Source organism: Acyrthosiphon pisum, chromosome A2 (genome assembly GCF_005508785.2).
Source record: "Acyrthosiphon pisum isolate AL4f chromosome A2, pea_aphid_22Mar2018_4r6ur, whole genome shotgun sequence".
NCBI classification, from domain to species: Eukaryota; Metazoa; Arthropoda; class Insecta; order Hemiptera; family Aphididae; genus Acyrthosiphon; species Acyrthosiphon pisum.
The window spans coordinates 78,306,199-78,326,336 of record NC_042495.1 but is presented as its reverse complement, the minus strand read 5'-3'; the positions used below and the strand labels follow the sequence as shown (position 1 = coordinate 78,326,336).

Below are 20,138 nucleotides of genomic sequence, written 5' to 3'. Positions count from 1 at the left end.
AACATATTTTTACAATAGCAGTTGCAAAATAAAAGGAATACATTGTCACAATTTTTATTTATAAGCATTTAAAGTTCAAATTTTGACAACATATTATGTAAAAATCACGAAAATTCGTAAATTATTTTATGCTAGAAATTCATAAAAAATTTTCCTTTTATATCTAAGATTTCAAAATTTAATACAAGGCTCATAATATATTTTTACAATAGCAATTGAAAAATAAAAGAAATATATAGTCACGATTTTTTTTTTATAAGCATTTAAAGTTCAAATTTTGACTAAATACGTAAAAATTACGGCAATGTTCAAATTATCTTAGACAGAAATTCATAAAAGTTTTTCTTTTTAATTCTAAGATTTGGAAATTTAATACAAGGCTCCTAACATATTTTTACAATAGCAGTTGCAAAATAAAAGGAATACATTGTCACAATTTTTATTTATAAGCATTTAAAGTTCAAATTTATACGAAATATGTCAAAATTGCGAAAATTTGCAAGTAATTTAGTGGTTGAAAAATCGTAAAAATTTTTTCTTTTATAACTAAGTTTTTAAAATTTGGTACAAGGTTCTCCATAAGTTTTTCTTTAAAAATAATATATCCTAGACTGACAAATCATCTCCGTTCAGAATCGTTTTTCGTATACAATGATATAATATCATTGGATTCAAATTTAATTCCATCCATTACAGTAACCCACTTGTAACCTACTGTACAGCAGAGCGACATCCACGACTTACCCGCCTTTTTTATATTATAAGTATCAATAGTATTCATTAATACCTACATTAAATCTAAGTAATATGGTTTAAAAAAATTGATTTGATAGGTATTAATACAGAATAATTATATTTATTACATAACTTTCCAAATGATTTTTAAACATATTTTAGTTATTAATTATTATTAATACGTCATATTGTATATTATTATTAAACACGTATTGTTGTGTAACTTTTTTCACTAATTCTTATGTTAAAGCTTAAAATTATATGTCGAAGTATTAAAAAATGATTTTCTAAAATAACAATACCCAGGCCATCATAAATTTGCATGCAAATAAAAGTATAATATTAAAAAAGTTAACTCTAGACATAAAACGATAAAATATATAGATTATGCCATCAATTAATTACATTTTTAATTAAAAAGTATCCCTTCTCCACTCTTAATAACTAATGAACAATAATTCAAACATTTCCCTGTTTTTAACCTACATAATATTATATTTCCATATAATAACAGGATGTCTCACCGCGCGTTTGTCCTCGTACATATTCGGTTTTTGGCACATTATAATAATAAGCATACTAATAATGCTTATATTTAGATATATTTGCCTATTTCCGTATCCTGACTAAATTTTAAATCTGACATAGGTAAATATTATAATACTTATAAAATTAAAATTAGTTATTCGATTTTTTTTAAAGTATTAATATAGTATATTATAGCTATAAATATACTTTCGGCTCTTACCTAATTTTCAACAAACGTGACAACGAAATACGAATATATTAATTTTTTAACCATAAACACGACTATAGGTACTAACAATAAATAAAAACAATTATGATTGTGACTCTCTAATGCAGTAAAAAAAACTTATATTTAATTCATATTTATTTATTTGTCACACTCTTATATTATAATAAATTCTTGTGTGTAGATTTTAAATTGTATAAAGAAAATAAAAATTCCATAGTATTTTATTTTACAAATATTTTAAATTTAAAAATAACATTATTTTTATTTTACTTATCTAACATTACGTGACCTGAATATTAATTGAATTAATAGTAACTTCTGGTAGTCTAAAATACTTACTTGAACTATTATGTATATATGTACATATTAAAATAATTATTGCATCAACTTTTTACTTTTTTCTGGCAAGCCAGTAAAAAGTTTTCGTGGTATGATTTATTTAACCAACTAACTTCCAACTAACGACCAGTTAAGAAGTTTCCTCCCTTTTTATCTTTTAGCCTTAAGATATAATATGCGTTTGAAATAATACTATACAAAAAAACACAAGTCTTAAATATAATGGCTAGTCTCAGGTGCAGTGTTTGTTAAAAAATAAAATTAGAGAATGTTTTTTTTTTACTTTCATGTTCTAGCATATTATTATAATAAGGGTAATTGATTATAAAAAACATGAGCATGCACTTTTTTGAGTTTCTACTACTTTATTGTTTATTGTCATATTATGTACTTTTCATCTCTTTTATAAACTCTACTTTCTCGACAAATTAATTTAAACATGTCTTTTCCTCGTTATATTCTCATGCTCACTAAAATGTAAAGTACAATTATTATATATGTATAATTTTCTTAAAAATACCTATTAAAAACTTCTTAAAAAGTTATAAAAAAATAATTTAATTAATACAAAACAATTAATAAAATAATTGTTGAGAATTTCATTGAAACCAAAATCGACCTAATAATTTAATATTTAGAAAGCATACAATACGTACCTAATAATAATTATTTAACACTATTTTATTATTTTTAATTTTGCATATAATGCATTGTTTACTTCTATGGACTATGACTAACAATATTATCTATACAAAAAACCAGGGAACTCGCTCTGCTATATAATAGGTTTCGCGTGTTCATTAATTAGGTCACCGTAATAATGGGGGTGCTAAAATTGAAAAAGAAAAAATCACTGAACACAAAAAAAATCTGAGCAGTCCCTATTTCTTACAATAATTTCTTATATATTTCAATTACTATAAGTAGTTAATTTGTCTATTAGTAATATGGTAGATTGAATTCATTTATGCCAAAAATTAGCCGCATAAATTAGGTATATAATAATTATTATAATATTACTTCAATATTTCTCGTCGTTATTATTTTTAAAAAACTTTTAAGTAATAAGTCATTACAGACTACCGACGAACCACAGAAGGTGTGAATTGGTTAGTGATATAAATAACTTGAAATTAATCAAAATACTTTGAGAATATCATAATGTATAGTGAATAATAATGTACTTCTTTAAAATTAATCTAATAATATTTGGAAATGTTCATTTTCTAAAATAACAAAAATAACAAAAATAATTTGAGGAGAAATCGTTATTATGAGTTTGAATATCCAATGTTAATAACAATATATTAAATTGAACTCTATAAAAAAATCCTATTTGTATTTTTGATACTTTTTAATTTCTACCTGTACAAGAAAAACTTATGAGGAATTTTGTATATAACACTTTCAAGTTTTTGGAACAAACAAAAATGTTATTCGTGTATATTTTTCAATTTAAGTATTTTAAACATTATAATAGGATGCAGATTTGTCGAAATACATAAATATTTATTGAAATTTAAAACTTAGGATAAAAAACAGATATCTTATGTTATATATTAATATATATATTAATATATATAATAATATTATAAATGCATTTTCATACCGCGGGGGTGGATAGGCTAATTTGGAAATCGGAGATCTTCCCGACGGTCCTTGTGTGGGCACTGGGCTGCATTATAATTATATGATAACTATGAAAAAATATTTTTTAAAAAATTCACATAGAAATATTATTACGATGTTTTGATATCATAAGTGAATACGTGTAAATAAATAAATATTAATGCAATAATAGGTATTACAATTAATGCATTGGTAGAAAAAAAAAAATTATTTCAAAATCATAATACCTATAACATCATAGCCTATGCCCTATATATTATAATATAAGCCAATAGGCAGTAGGTCATTAAGGCTGTTGAAAGCGAACCATTTTTAAGGAGTAAGATTCAGGAAATATCCCATATCCATTGTGAGTGAAGTGTGACTGGGTGCGTAAGTTCCCCGAACGCTTTATGCTAAGATTCTTGAAAATCCGTCAGGTACCTACAACGCGCAGTCACCCGTCACTCTATTTTGAGATCAAAAATGTTTCACTTAACTTAGTGATACAAAAAAAAAAAAAAAATTGAAAATCTATTTCTACATAACCTATAGAAAAGAGAATAAAGAATTTAAATACATTTTTCAAAACTAAAATTGGACTTCTGGAAGAATATTTTTTTTCCGCTTATTGGTTTAAATGCACGAAAAAATGACCCATATTATTATTTATTATAGAGTAAAGACATTGTAGAATATAGTTAAATTAAGACAAGAAATATAGTAAAATGTATTTCCATAAAAGGTTTGATAATTTAATTCATTTTTAACTACTATACAAAATGTTTTTATATTTATAGTGGTTACAAAATATTTAAGGATATTTTCTGTAAATATTGAAAAGGTATTATGTTCAACTTCAAGTTCAAGTTCGGAATAGCTTATAACCTTATCTGACTAACCCAAGAGTATTACAGCTATTAAATATTTAACTAATTTAGAGGAGAGACCAAACAAATATTGAAATTCTAAATTAAGGAAAACCTTATTGTATGTGTTAAAAAACAAAAAATTTCTCATTTGGGATGTAAAAATAGTTATATTTGCGGTTCAAGGGCAGATTTGATTAATATTTCCCGAGTCGTAAAAAATCACCAATCCAACCGGTGCATACAATATAGCTCAAAAAGAGCTAAAATATCCAAGAACTATTTCATGTCACCAATTTGGGGAAAAATGAAAAAGTCAAATCTCTACAGGTATTCCCTTCTGAATTACAACAAAATAAGTAAAATCTTTAATTTTCGTTTAAATATCGAATTCCGAAAAAAATTGCACTTGAAAATTAATGAAAAATGTTTGGATAATATGTATTCGTGATGAAACCTATATAGAAACGTAGATATAATATACCTGGTATATGGAACATTTTATTAAGTTTTAAAGTGTCAGCAATGAAAATGGAAAATTCTATACAGTTTTAACTACTAAATAACTTGCAAATGTTCGTGTTTTGAAGAATTTCTTTAAAATTAGAACTTCAAACGTTTACAAAGAATATTTAATATTGCACAAAGTATTTTAAAAATTCTACCATAAACCATTCAATAATAAAGATTGATTAGAAATTTTTTGCTCCTAAACATGATTACAAACTTACAAAAAACAATTATTTATACATATTACACACACATCATAAAAAATCAATAATATACCTATTATTCCTCTCTTCGCTAGAAATCTAAAATTATAAATTATATTTTCATACTTATTTACAATTATTGTTACAGATTTGAATTGCTATAGCCTATAAGCTTATTAGATAAATACAAATTATTCGTTATTCTCAATTATATGATTAGTTTAAATAGATACTAATTAATAATGATATTATATTATAATAAATTGTACCTTATGAATTAATTAATTAATGATAACTATTCATGTTTCAAAAAAAATATAAAAAATTGACTTGGTATCCGGGCACACTTTAACCGAATAACCTATATCAATTATTATCCATAGAATAATCATGCAAACTTAATAATAATATAAATTCAATAAAAATATATTTATAACAGAATAAAAATGTTGTTCAGATATTTTTATTAGTATACTACAGTTTGTTTTTATATCATTTTTTTTTTATATAAAAATATTACAAAATTTAATATCAAATTAATGAAAACAAAATTAGCATTTTCATTACACCAGAAATTCATGTCATCAAAAAGTATTTAAAAAATTAAATTTGCATAAAGAATAGAGTATTGTACCTAAATATTATTGTCAGAATAATCTTTCAGTCAAATAGTAGTTTTTTTTTCATTATATAGATAATTTTAGTACTTTAATATAATAACTATATAAGTACTACATTTTTTCAATGCCTGATAAATATTATATATAATATACAAAACAATTAATTCTATTCTTTAACAACGTAATTTCAACAATTATCGTTGAGAAAATAACGATTTCTTTAAATACTGCAAAGATTATTGTTTTCAATTGTTAAAACAATAAGTCATCTTATGAACTATTTTTTCCCGTGATGTTTTATTTACAAAATAATACTTTTTCTTGATTTTATTATAAATAAAATAGGTTTTATTTTAGTATTAAATAATTTTCTGTGAACTGTAAATGAAAATCTAAATTTAACAAAGTTTTGTCGATATTTTTTATGCAATAGAGAAATTATTCTGACTGACTTCGTCATCGATAGCATCTTTCGATAGAATATTATTAAAACTAATAGGATAATCTCAATTGACGTGCATCGTATTAAATTATAATGATTAAAAAAAGTTCTGTACCTATATAAGTTACATTATTCCCACATTTTGAACGGTATGTCTCATAATTGTATTTTATATTTAATTAATATTAAATAGTTCTTAAATCTTAATTTAAGAATTCTATCATATTAAACAAAATAATTATCATCACGTACATCATAAAATTCAAAATTTAAGACAATATTATTAAGACATTTGAAATGTATTAGGATTTATTATTACAATGCGTGTTTTAGATTATAATAATGATAATGTATTATTATGAATCAGAAATCAAAAATACAATATAATAATATTCTGATTATTATGTTTAAACTATTATCTTTGATTATTAATACGACTTAATAAAACTAAAAGGATATGGTTACTGGAATTAAAATTTTAAAATATCAAAATAATTTTTTTTAATTAATAAGTAATAATTCGTTGTTTTCGTCTGTTGTTTTTATATCTGTCTGATTTTATCTAATTTCACAGGCACACAACCAACTGGTAGCTATGCTGGAGAAAGACAATTTTGTTGTTGATGACACTCAAAACATAGCTGGTGATGTGTCTTTGCCGATCAAAAAACTCCAAGAAAAAGATATTCGTATAATTCTGGGTAATTTCAATGAAACGTGGGCTAGGAAAGTATTTTGTGAAGCTTACAGGTAATAATTATATTAAGATTTATTACCTGCTGAAAATTAATTTTACTTATTCAAATGTATTTTAATTAATAAAACCTTCGCTAATTTAGGGTCGGTATGGTTGGTGGCAAATACCAATGGCTTATAATGGGTACTTACGGTCCAACTTGGTGGAATGAAATGAGAGCGCCTTGTCCAGTGAAACATTTGAGTGCGGCGCTAGACGGGTGCATACTTACAGATTACCTGCCTCTATCCACTACAGGGGAAATCACCGTGTCTGGAATAGTGAGTAATGTGCTTATTTTCTTTATAAATCATGTATGGTGATCGCCTAATATTTGTAAAACAATTTGTTTTATATTTAAAATTCACAATTAATACAGTGCGTCCAAACACTATTTGTCCCTAAATGTCGATAAAAACTAATTCGGAATTTACAGTACAATATTATTAGGACCTGGTAATCTAAATAATATTTTATATAATATGCAATTTTTTTTAAGCATCCAACATAAAACATTGGCGATTAACATAATATAACTAGTTCAATAATATTATTATTGAACTAGTTAAAATCTACTATAATATAATTATATAAATGATTAAATGATGATTATTAATTTAATGTCGAACACTAATTATTTCGAATAAATGATTATATTTTATAGAACATTTCTGTCTAAAAACATGCAATATTCTAAGAACGTGTAAAACGTATGTTGACTAAACCACTATATCATCAACTTTTGATATTTTTTATATCATAATCTTAAGAATTATATTTTTATAATGATGTTGGTATTTATTAATTAAATTAAACATTGAATAAATAGATTTTTTTATTTTAAGTTCATAAAAATTGTATACCCTCTCAAAATGTTGTTAGTCTATACTAGCCCACTCTTCAATTGTTATGACTTACGATTAATAACTAAAACTCTATTAATTTAAAATTATATATTTAAATAGGTACGAAGTAGGTATTTCAGAAGAGCTTCAAATTATTAAATGAAACATTATGTAGTTTACAATGGATTAGCATTCTAGACCCCGTTTAACGTTTATTGAGTTATTTTCAGTATTTCAAGAGCTGCTTGCATAAGATAGTGTTATCTTCCAAAGATTTCAACCGTTTGAGCTAAATTATCAGTTACACCACTAAACATTTCATAATGTTATATTCCATAAAATAAGATGACCATAGCCTATATGGGCTATGTAATATGGATAATATCATGAAATAACTAAGTACCTAAACCAAACTTTTTTTACCTAGTTCACCACCTAATCTGTAATTAAAATGTATGATTATATGCGCGAAGCATTCAAGCGTAGCGTTTGTTTTTCTTTAATATTTACGTTTAAATTGATATCATCATTATCTATCATTATTTTCATCTTACCTGTATAAGGAATTTATGTTAAATTTATAAAATCAAGATGAGTACCAAATACTCGATTTCTATTTCCCATACAACAGTTTTTTTTTTATTATTATAGAGCGAATTGTGATTACATTTAAAATATAATTTAAACTTTTAAAAGAATGAATACAAACGACTTATTTCTATATATTTCTTGGACATGTTAGAGGGAACTTTTATTATAACGATGTATGTTCTGATATAAATTATAATTACACCCATACCCTTTAAATCTGTGTCATACTCCATTAATAGAATAAAATCGTCCGTCTAAAACATTACGATAAATATAAACGACAGAGACAACATAACCGCTGTGACTTCTGATGTAGAATAGATATAACGGGGGAAAAAACGTCTTATCGCGTTTTTAGAATTTTCCGTGTAATTAACTGCTATGCACGAACACCACCTCTGTCGCCGTGGATATAGTAGCGGCTTTGTTACTTACGTTTCTCAGGAAATGAAATGAAAAAGAAAGGGAAAATAATTTACTTCCCCTGCAGAGAGAAACCAAGATGCTGTATGGGTAGTGCAAGGAACTATTACGAAGGGAAAAAAGTTGGCCTCCTTTCAGGCGACGGCGAAAGCGAATACGATGCTAATGACCGTGGAAATTATTTACCCCGTGGCCCTTAAAACAACGATCGCCACCCTTTTCCTTCGGCGGAGTCTTAACAATGTAAATAACGACTTTGACTGATGTGAACGCGTCTTTAACAGACATGCTGTTTCATCCAGAATGTTTCGCTCGCATCGCCCAAAAAGTCTCATTCAAACGACACATTTGCATTTAATGATATTTGAATTACTTTTTTTACATTTTCGTGTATGTAAAATAAAAGTTATATCTATTTATAAGTCAATATATTTTGTAAGCATTTAATGTGACATTACAAGTTCAGACAATGTGACTCAGCAATCGTAACGCAGATTTCTTTTTTGGTTTACTGAGATAGATTCTTTTAAATAATTTTAAAATTGTATTTCCTATTTTTTGATCCATTGTTATAAATTATATAATGTACTCAGACTTTATAATTGGGCATCTGCCCAAAATAAAATCCGTCCATATAAAATGTGTAATAGTTAGTTTAAAACAATTTAAAATGTAATAAACCAAGAATTAAAGAAAATAAATAGGAAAATTGAATTGAACTTTTTGAATTTTTATGTATCAAATGGTCGTAAATAATCGTCAATATTTATCATAATATTCTATGAATCTACATTCTACATAGATGTGGTTTACTTATAAGAAATCTATATTGTTCAAACTATCGTTAAATGAGTAACCAAATGATAAATGTTTTTAGTTTCAATACATTTAAACTATTTTAACAGTGAAAAATAAATTACTCTCATCGCCCTGCAGGGCTGTAAAATATAACATTTAATAAAATAATTAAATAAGAAATCATAGGTAGGTACTATATATTATACTGAAAAACAAATTCAATTCACGTCACAACCATTGAACAATTCTAAAAATTTAAATTGCATTTAACATATTTTGTATTCTAATGAATAGACTACCTATACCTATATGAAAAAATCAACATGCAATCAAAAGGTTAAGACGTAATATATTTATTTTATATTTAACGATTTACTTTGGTAACAATATTTATACAATTAAATACACTTTCATAGCTTAAAACCAGTGTTAATCATAATCATAATATTTAGTGTAGATTTTTCATTAGAGTTGTATCTGCACAAAATCTTAGTCAGAATATCTCACATAAGCAGCACTCATGTCTTATTCTACAAGTTTGCAAGACATTAGCTAACGAGTCTCAAGGGAGACGGTCACAATATGCAAAGTAGAAAATGTATAAACAAGATTTGCATTGCACGTGCATGGCAAAATGTCTTGCCATATTTTAATGGGAAATTTGACATAGTGCATAAGAAATATTTAAATGTATTCCTGGCTATTGCCCAAGTATATACCGGCGAAATTCTATTCAATGCTTGACGCTATAGTGAAATTATTTATGCTCTGTAAAATACATGTGGAATACCTTTTCCTCCTTTGCCCTATATGAAATTCTACTAAATAACGTAAAATATTTGAAAAATGGATACCATATTTCACTTGTCCGTCGAACCAAATATTTCTTTTAAACACCCACCTTCTCGTTTAGAATAATTGTTTGATCATCGATAAATAGATAAACCATTGAATATAAAGCCACAGTATACCTACTTACATGCATAACAAACAAAATCAAATCAATTAGGTAACCAATTCATACACTTTCTATAGTTCAGTAATTTGTAGTTTAAGATAAGACATAATATTATATTTTATATTTTACATCCTTGATTTTGTTTCATTATATAATCCATTATACAGAGTTAACACAAAAAAATAGTACCCACTACCCTGCACATATTGATTTATTAATTGTTCATACTCAAAATGTAACTCCTACTGTTTACATTTTTTATTTCTCTAATTTATCTTATTTATAATAGTATACTTTATTCATACTTACCTATATAGATATAAACCTATTACCTAGTTATTTGTACGCAATGAAAATGACAACTAGCATGGTTTTATTTTCCAGATTTAAATTAGATACCTATCTAAATATTACAACTAAAACAGTACCTACCTATCTATACAGAATAATTTAATTCTAAATAGTCAATGAAAAAAAACACCTTAGTTATCCCAAGTTATTATTATTAGTGATTACCAAATTGATTTGTATAAACTAATTTCAATAACTTTAAAATATGTTAATTATTAACAATGAAAATAAGGTAATAACTTTATATGTCTTTCTTATACTAGTAATTTCAATAATTCATAAAATAGTTAAGACATTGTAATTGAATGCTGATTTCTTATTTCTTATTATTTAACTTAAATACTATTTTAGATTCTGGGTGGAACAGTTAATGTATTGGTAATGATTTCAACTTCGAAGATGGTTTCTGAAAGTAAATTGGATCTAGTTAGTACTTTGTAGAGTAAAAATAACGGACTCCTCTTACTTTTTAAAATAATTGGAAAAAAATAAATAGCTATTGAAAAATGTTATTTTACGGGAAACGGGTTTTTAACTAAATTGATATTGTTTTTTTGTTGTTATTCAAAAATGATGGACAAACAATGTCACCATAATATTATATATCTAACATTTTATAGACGCATAAATTAAGAACATTGGAGCGGTGTGGTGCAGTTGTTAAGTTCAGTCACTAAACGTGTACTGAGGCAAGCACCAGCCGGTGTCACTAGTTCCGGATGGGTGACCGCCCGGGTCTTTAGTGACAAATCCTTGTCACACATAGTGACCATATAGTTGCGATTCAATAAAAAAAAAAATTAAGAACAATAATAAAAATAATAATATAATATTGTTTTATAATAATAATTGATAGTAGAGTATATATGCTATTATATGGCTTTGGAAAATATGCGTTTTAAGTTTATCAGTAAAAGAATAATTATAAAATAACCTTAAAATTTGAGCCAGACACCGTCTCCACACATAATTATATTTACTATGGAATGATATATCATGTAATTCAAATTTTTTTAAGTACCTCAGATGGGAGGCCTCTTCCCTCTGTATATTCGGTCTGTTTTGTTTTTATCTATTATCACCTAAGCTTATTGTTCAATAATTGTGACAGGCATAGAGTTTTGTTGAAAAAATTCAAATTTAACCCATAGATACTGTTGTAGCATTTGTTACACCCTAATACCATATAAATATATATATTTATATACATATTACGTATATATTATTTAACACTTTATAGAATTGACCAATACAAAATAAACACACTCAACACTTTTCGACCCGTCCAAATTATTACTTACTAGCTGATCCCGTTCACCTCGTTGCCCATTAAAAATGCCAACTCTATATGAATAATATATTATTATTATTATAATAACTTAAAAAGTTAACACGCCTGGCAACCATTTATACACAAAAATTTCCATTGGACATCTCAAAATTCCTGTTTGAGAACCTCCCGAGGTTGGTCTTCTACGGTGCACTACGTTGCCCGGCAACCAATAATTATTATTATAATAGCTTCAAAACCCAAGGTAACCATGGCAACCAAAGAACACAGGCAGACGAACATTCTATCTCCTCCCGGGATTGGTTGCCATGGTAATATCCCAGACAGCAATTTTTTGTTTAATAATATTATTATAACATTATAATCACGAATAATATTAGTGTAACGTTATTATAATACTATTATAATATTATCGTTACAAAATGCTGTCTGGAATGGACACACAGACAGACAGACAGACATACATATGTATATATTAGTAAAATGACACATGGCAGTTAATTCGACAATAACTATCAACATGAGCGAACTCGCCTACTATAATAAGTGCATACAGTATTACAGTTTATAGTTAACAGCCATCTTCCAAAACAGTAAAGTACTATTTTAAATATAATAATTACCATCGTTTTATAAATCAAACATCTCTTATTATTTATAAAGAGTGCTCTAATCTACAGCTAAGGAAAACGTATCCATAAGGAATAGAAAACTTTCTCTGGATAACTAATATCGTAACAAGGTTCCCCCGACCACGTTGTAACTTACAGTTATAAATTAGTACATAATAACGAGTTACCTGGTAGGTACACTCGACACCTACTATACGGTAGAAGAGTAGAGCTACTCTCTCAGTTTTTTTTATTCTGAGGTTTAAATTCTCTTAAATCCATTTAAGCCTTTAAGATGACTTTTCTTAAATGTATATTATGAGAGTTACAATTACTTTCACTCGAAGGATAAGTTAATAACATGTTGCCTTGAGAATTAGTAACATAGCTTAAAATCAAATTAGATATATAATTTGTATATTAGGTATTTTATATATTCAACATATTATCACACACAATATTGAAATGAAAATTAAATTAAAAATAAAACCTATTATTTCAATAATAAATTATTATAACGTATATCAATCATCAATGTAAGTATAATATTATGCATACCTACCTAAAATTAAAATAATAAGTAATGCGGTGTTATAGATACTCAAATGTATGATGATATTTTTTTTAAAACATTAGTTAATTAAAGTTTTTAGTTATTGAAAATTTGAAAACTTTATTTAACTTTAAATATCTCTTTTCGTGACGGATAGATTTAAAAATTTAAATTAAATAAATGGTATTGTTAAATACCATTAAAATTACTATAGAGTTTCAAGGAAAATTATGTTCCAAACGGGCAATACTTCAGTAAATTATTTCCATTTATAAATACTACAACTAAAGTTTTTTACACTATAGAAGAAGTACCTAAATAAATATTCATAAAAATCACTTTTAATTGCATTTCTTTTTTTAATTTTACATTATAATTATAATTTGTTTTACTACATCCAAACAAACTTCGTAAATTATAAAATATTTAAATAAATACATAATTGCTCCTGTATATTAAATTTATATTGAAAAGAAATTGTTTTTATATTTATGATTGTCTATTAATTTAGATAAGTAAAACAATTTTGGTATTCAAAAATCATTTGATTCAATCTAATTTAAAAGTGCTTTGCTCTCTATTGTACAAGTAGGTATTATAATTTAATACGTAATATTATTATGGCTCACACGTAATACTATAGCTAATTAAATTTCATAAACGTAACTTGTCTAAACAAAATTAACGTTTGTATAATAATATAGTGTATACAGTATACAGTATATACACTATACAGGGGTATTTTTGGATTTTGAGCGGAGCAATGAATGTATTGATTTTACAATGATGTGTGTTGTTTTTTTTTAATTTTTAGTTTTTAAAATTTTTTTTTTGTTTGTCGTCACCTTTCAGTACAGTAAAAGTGCTTAGATTTTCTTCAACAGTATCTTTTCTCATAGAAAAGTGAATCTATTTGGTACTTTGGAGGGTAGTAAAAATTTATTAAGCTAGTAAAAGTAAAAATTTTCCAGTAGCTTTCAAAAGCACCGTGAATATCAAAAGAAAAATTAAGGAAAAACGGGAATTTTTACGCAAAATTGATTTTGGATTTTGGTGTACCTAATTCTAAAACAAGTAACCTTAGATATATGAAATTTTGACTGATTGTTTATATTACCATTTTCTATACACCGTAAAATTTTCAAAATATTTTGACTTATTTTGAGCTGTTTGCAGAATTTTTATTTTCCAATATTTTTAGTTTTTTTTTTTCTATAAATAAATATCAATAAAATTTATTTATTGAATAAAAAAGCTCGAAAGTTCCTAATATATTGTTTCGAAAGCAGATGAAATTTTTATATAAGCATTTGAAGTTCAAATATTGACAAAATACGTAAAAATTACGAAAATGTGCAAATTATTTTGAGTTAGAAATTCATAAAAAATTTTCTATTTAAATCTAAGATTTTGAAATGTAATACAAAATTCTTCATAAGTACGTTAATACATTTATGAAAAAAAAACGTCTACAAGCAAATCAAATTTTTATGAGCATTTTAAGTTCATATTTTTACAAGATTGGATATTCACTCGATTTCTCATGTAGCGATTTTATTATTTTGTTGTAATTCAAAAACGAATAACTGTAGATACCTACATGAAAAATTCACTGAATGTTTATATTTTCATTTTCTATACACCATAAATTTTGAAAATATTTTGACTCTTTTAGACAGACATTGTCAGTTTTCAATTTTTTTAGTTTTTTTTTTCTATAATTGTCAATAAAATTTCATTTGTTGGGTAAAAATGCGTGAAAATTTAATATTACGCTTCTAATAGATATATTTTTACAATAGTGGTGAAAAATATTAAAATTAAAATAGCACAATTTTTTTATAAACATTTAAAGTTCAAATTTTGAAAAAAATTATCAAATTTAAAATTTAATAATTATTTTGTAGTTGAAAATTTATAAAATTTTAAAATTATATAGCTAAAAATTGAAAATTTATAACAAGGTTCCACGTAAATAAGTTATATATAAATTACTTTATTCACAATAATATCATCAAATATACTTGATAATATCATAGGCCAACTGATCATTTTCGCTCAAAATCGTTTTTCTTATACAATGATATTATATCATTGAATTCAAATTTACCACCATCCATTACAGTGACCCACTTGTAACCTACAGTACAGCAGATCGACACCCACTTGCCCACCTTTTTTTTTTCATTTTAAACTTGCCAATGTATTGATTATATAAAAAAGTACTTAAAAATACACTCTTTAAATGAATCATAATATAACACCAAGATTTAAATTTTAAGAGTCACGCACAAAAAAAAAATAAAATTGTAAGTATACCCAAAAAGTTTATTATAATAACATAATTTAAATTTTATAGTATAATAATTTTAAATAAAAATAAATTTCCCATAGGTTATAAAAAATTACTAAATTACATCAATTTTGCTATAGGTACTATATATTTTATATTATAAAATATTATCATCTATGTATCAATATTATATTTATCACAATATATTATAATACTCTAATTGTGTTTATTTTTACCTAAAAATTAAAACGTATATTAAGATCGCTAATTGGTATTTTTAACAAAGAAAAAATGTTAAATTATTTAATTTATATTTGTATGAAATTAGGGAATCTGTTCATTAGGTACAATTTTTTTTATAGTGAGTTAATATTTTTAAAAGTATTTCAATCGTAAAAGTTTTAAAAGTTAAAAATTAAAATATATTACGAGTACAATATGTGTCAAGATATTCAAGCTTAAAAATATACTGTCATGAGTTTTTGGAAAGGTAAACTTAGTTTATATCATTAGAAAATAACAGGTTAGGTTCATAACATAAAATATATTACGTTTCTAATCAATCTCAGACTGATATTATTCGGATCAAAATATCAAATCGTTCATAAGTGTCATCGGTACCGTAAGGAATATTAAAAATATTTCATTTTGATTATGTATTGCGTCCCGCAGAAAATAAAAGAATATGGGTACCCAACCAAGTATAGAAATCTTTCCCGCATATTTTATAGATATGATAAACACGGTGGATGACTGAAATGCGAGTAATTGATTCAAATTTGATACGAAATTGACGGATGTACTTTTTATTTACAGACTTCAAAAGAATACCAGCAAGAGTATGACATGAGGCGTGGAAGTGAATACTCCAGGTTTCACGGGTATACTTACGACGGGGTATGGACTGCCGCTTTAGCTATACAGGAAGTGGCCCGTAAAGTGCACCAATCATCGCACGACAAAGGCATCTTGAATAGAACCATAGCAGACTTTCAGTACAGGGACAAAGAGTGGGAGGATCTCTTTCTAGAGGCTCTCACGAAAACTAGTTTCGAAGGAGTCACGGTAATAAATTATAATATTATCATGCACAATATATTGTGTGTGTTTACTGTTGTATATGATTAATTTTAAATATTTAATTTATATCAGGGTCCAGTGAGATTTTATAACAATGAAAGAAAAGCCAGCATATTACTGAAACAGTTCCAAGGTAATTATCAGTAAAATTGTATAATTTATTAAAAATATGGATTTTAGATTAAATTATCATTCTTGATTATTGATATTTTGGCAGTAAATGTTCGAGATAAATAGTTTTTATTCAGTTTTTAATTAAACTGTAGGCTAAGTGTCTAAGTACAAATTGTACTGTACGGTAGTGATATTAACACTAGAGCCTGGACTGATTTCATACTTTTTCCGGTATTCAGATTTCAGATATTGGTTCAAAACCTTTTGAACACAATTGAAAACAATATAAATCACGTGACTTATAAAAAACACCTTGCATTTCTCTAAGGGTGATTTATTATTTATAATTACCTTTTTAATGCCAAATGTAAATATTCTTTTAGTTAGGTAAATTACTTTACAATTTATTGATTAACACAATCATCGGCAAATATCGCAGATATATTAATAATATATTTACTAATATGTCTATGGTAAATATAGTGATTTTTATTTTATTTGGATTCCAAATTGTTTAGTACCTATTGTTAAAATACAAACATTCTTAGTACTTTCGACTAATTAAATGTTTAATCAGTTCAAATTATTGTCTGATATTGAAGAGTTTAGGGGTCAGTGTATATTAATGGACATTTAATGCAACCGTGCACAGTGGAAAAACATCATATCCATTAAAACAGTAGTGTAACTGCTTACCCTATGCTAAGGCCTTTAATCTCGGTTATTATATTACTCAACTCTACCCTTTAATTCATATTTCTCACGTGACAGTGAACCTGCTCAATCTCTGTTAGCTAACAAACTATACATAGAACGTCGGAAACATTAAATGTCACTTTATCTCAGTGTCTCCATCTTCGTATCTATTTACATACATACAATATACATACATACATACATACATACATACATACATACATACATACATACATACATACATACATACATACATACATACATAAATATAAACAATTTCGCCAAAAAAAATTACATTTGAGCTACCCTTTACCTATAGGAGTTAAATAAATAAGCTATAAACACCCTCCAAGTTTCAAGTAATGTATTGATATGACTTTTTTTAAAAAAAGGTCCAGTAGTCTATTGAGGCTATTAACTTGAGATGAAATCTATATAAATAAACAAAAAATCTGAAAATTATAATATACATAGGTAATAGGTAAATATTTTATTTTCGTTCTATATTTTTTACCCATGTATTTTTTGATAAAAAAACTTCGAAGTTTCGATTTTTAAATAGCAACATGAAATGTTTATGATTTAATAATCTAAACTGAATATTAATTTTGTTCTGAACTATGAAAATTAAATGTTTAAGTAAAGATGATAGGATGATAGTGGAGTGCAACGGCAATAAATACCTCGAAAATTGTGTGGTACACCATTGTAAACTTTAAAAGTTTAAACGTTAACTAATAGAAAAATATATATTCTTAGAATATTTAAAAAGTCTTATAAGGTTCCCAAACACAACAGTATATTATAAGACAGTAACAAATAGACCTAGTTTCCACAGTAACACTATAAATATACCTTATTAAAAATGTAAATGGCTTATAATATGATATAAAAAAATTGAAAATATAGATATAAGAGTTGGTGGGTTATACTTTTGTAATATGGGTTGTATGCTTTTTTTTAGATTTCAAAGTAATTAAAATCTGGGTTTTTGAAAATTTAACTCTATAAAACTAAATCTATTTGTCCTATTGAACTGTATTAATTTTTTAACACTCCAAGAAGTGTGTTCTGTAAAAACCCCCATTTATTAATACATAAGTATCAATCACTCTATCTGATATTAATATAAAAATTAACAATTTTATTTTACTTATATATAACTCTTTAGACATGTACTCATATTGTAGGTAGTATATAAAATATTTATGTTGCATATCGATTAAAAAATAGTAAACAAACATAAAATTGTTACTAGGTAAATAATTAATATACGCTAATAAAATACTGATAAACTTACTTATTATTCATACAACTAATGAGTATAATATGTTATATATTATTATATTAGTGTATTATATTATTATATATTGTATTGTTTAGTGTATATTATACTCAATGATAAAACTATACTATAGTGATCAACAATTTTTTTTCGATATACAGCTAATCATTTAGGACAGTGTCATGCTATTAGGTTATTGCGCTGATAATAATTGACATGAAACCCACATCTCGATGATTTCGAATTTAACATTTAATGTAATGGACACCATAGAAATAATTTGAAATTGATATGACAAAAGTTCAAGATTGTATAATACGTGACATACTGCAAAATTATATTTTTATTCTTCCGTCAATTCTTCGTTGACTTAGGACCTGCTTTGGATCTGGTTTTAATATTTTGTGGGCGACTTGGCTCTTTTCATTATTATGAATCATAGTTAACTCAACCATAATTTATTTGTACCAAAATATTATTCGGAATGAGGTGCAATATGTACAATATTTGAAAAGTATAAACATTGTAATATTATATTTTTTTTTATGATTTAAATTGTTATTGTAAAATTATTAATTTATACAACCAGAATAAGTGAATCTACTGACTTTATTCAAGACATTATATCTAAAGTTTCTAAAATTACAAAATTCTAAAGACAACAAGATTACAATATTCTAAAATTCTGTTGTAGAGGAAAAAGTAAGTAAACACGATTATTATTTAAGTCTGGATTTAATTATATTTTCTGAACAAAAAACAAACATTTGTATTTAAATATCATAAAATGCAATATTGTATACCATTGTTGTCAGCTTTCATATTTTTGTAAAATTGTAAATTGAATACCTACTAAAAATATATAATTTATAATATACCTAATATATAATTACACAACATACCATTGTCTAAATATTACTAGAGAATGTTCTGAATTAAACGTCGATATATAATTTGAATAGTTTAATTTGTGTTTTGAATTTATCATTTTATGCATATCTGCATATTCTTCTTTACATATTTTAGTATTTTAAAGAATACAGTGATATTTTTAATATGTTTAAGGCACTTAGAAGTTATTTAAACAATATTATTAAATAATCTATAACATTTACATGGTCTGTACTCTATAATAACAAACATACAAAACAGATTAGGTACCCTCTTTATATCTTATGATAAATTTTCTTAACAAAATGTAAGTAAAAATTCTCAATAGTGAGAATATGGAAACTATACAACATTTTGCCGCAGCATCTTCTTAAGTAAATTTATTTATGTTGACACATGAAGAAAAATGTTAATAATAACAAAATTTAATATTATATCAAGTAAACTTAGCTTCCATTAGTAAATATTTGTCTTAGAACTTAAACTTCGATATAAAGTTGTAAAATAACATTTTAGGTTTGAATATCAAGATATAACAT

The 20,138-nt window shown here is 25.3% G+C and overlaps 1 protein-coding gene across 5 annotated transcripts in view; it reads left to right on the top strand.

Annotated features, from left to right (window-relative positions):
* The window catches only part of LOC100162087 (gamma-aminobutyric acid type B receptor subunit 2), a 304,964-nt gene that overhangs the window by 265,099 nt on the left and 19,727 nt on the right, over positions 1-20,138 (top strand). For all 5 annotated transcript variants that reach the window (XM_029489763.1, XM_029489764.1, XM_029489761.1 and 2 more), the window contains 4 exons: positions 6,658-6,833; positions 6,923-7,100; positions 16,350-16,598; positions 16,686-16,746. In XM_029489763.1, the coding sequence (XP_029345623.1) occupies positions 6,658-6,833; positions 6,923-7,100; positions 16,350-16,598; positions 16,686-16,746 (664 nt within the window). The remainder of the gene's footprint in view (positions 1-6,657; positions 6,834-6,922; positions 7,101-16,349; positions 16,599-16,685; positions 16,747-20,138) is intronic.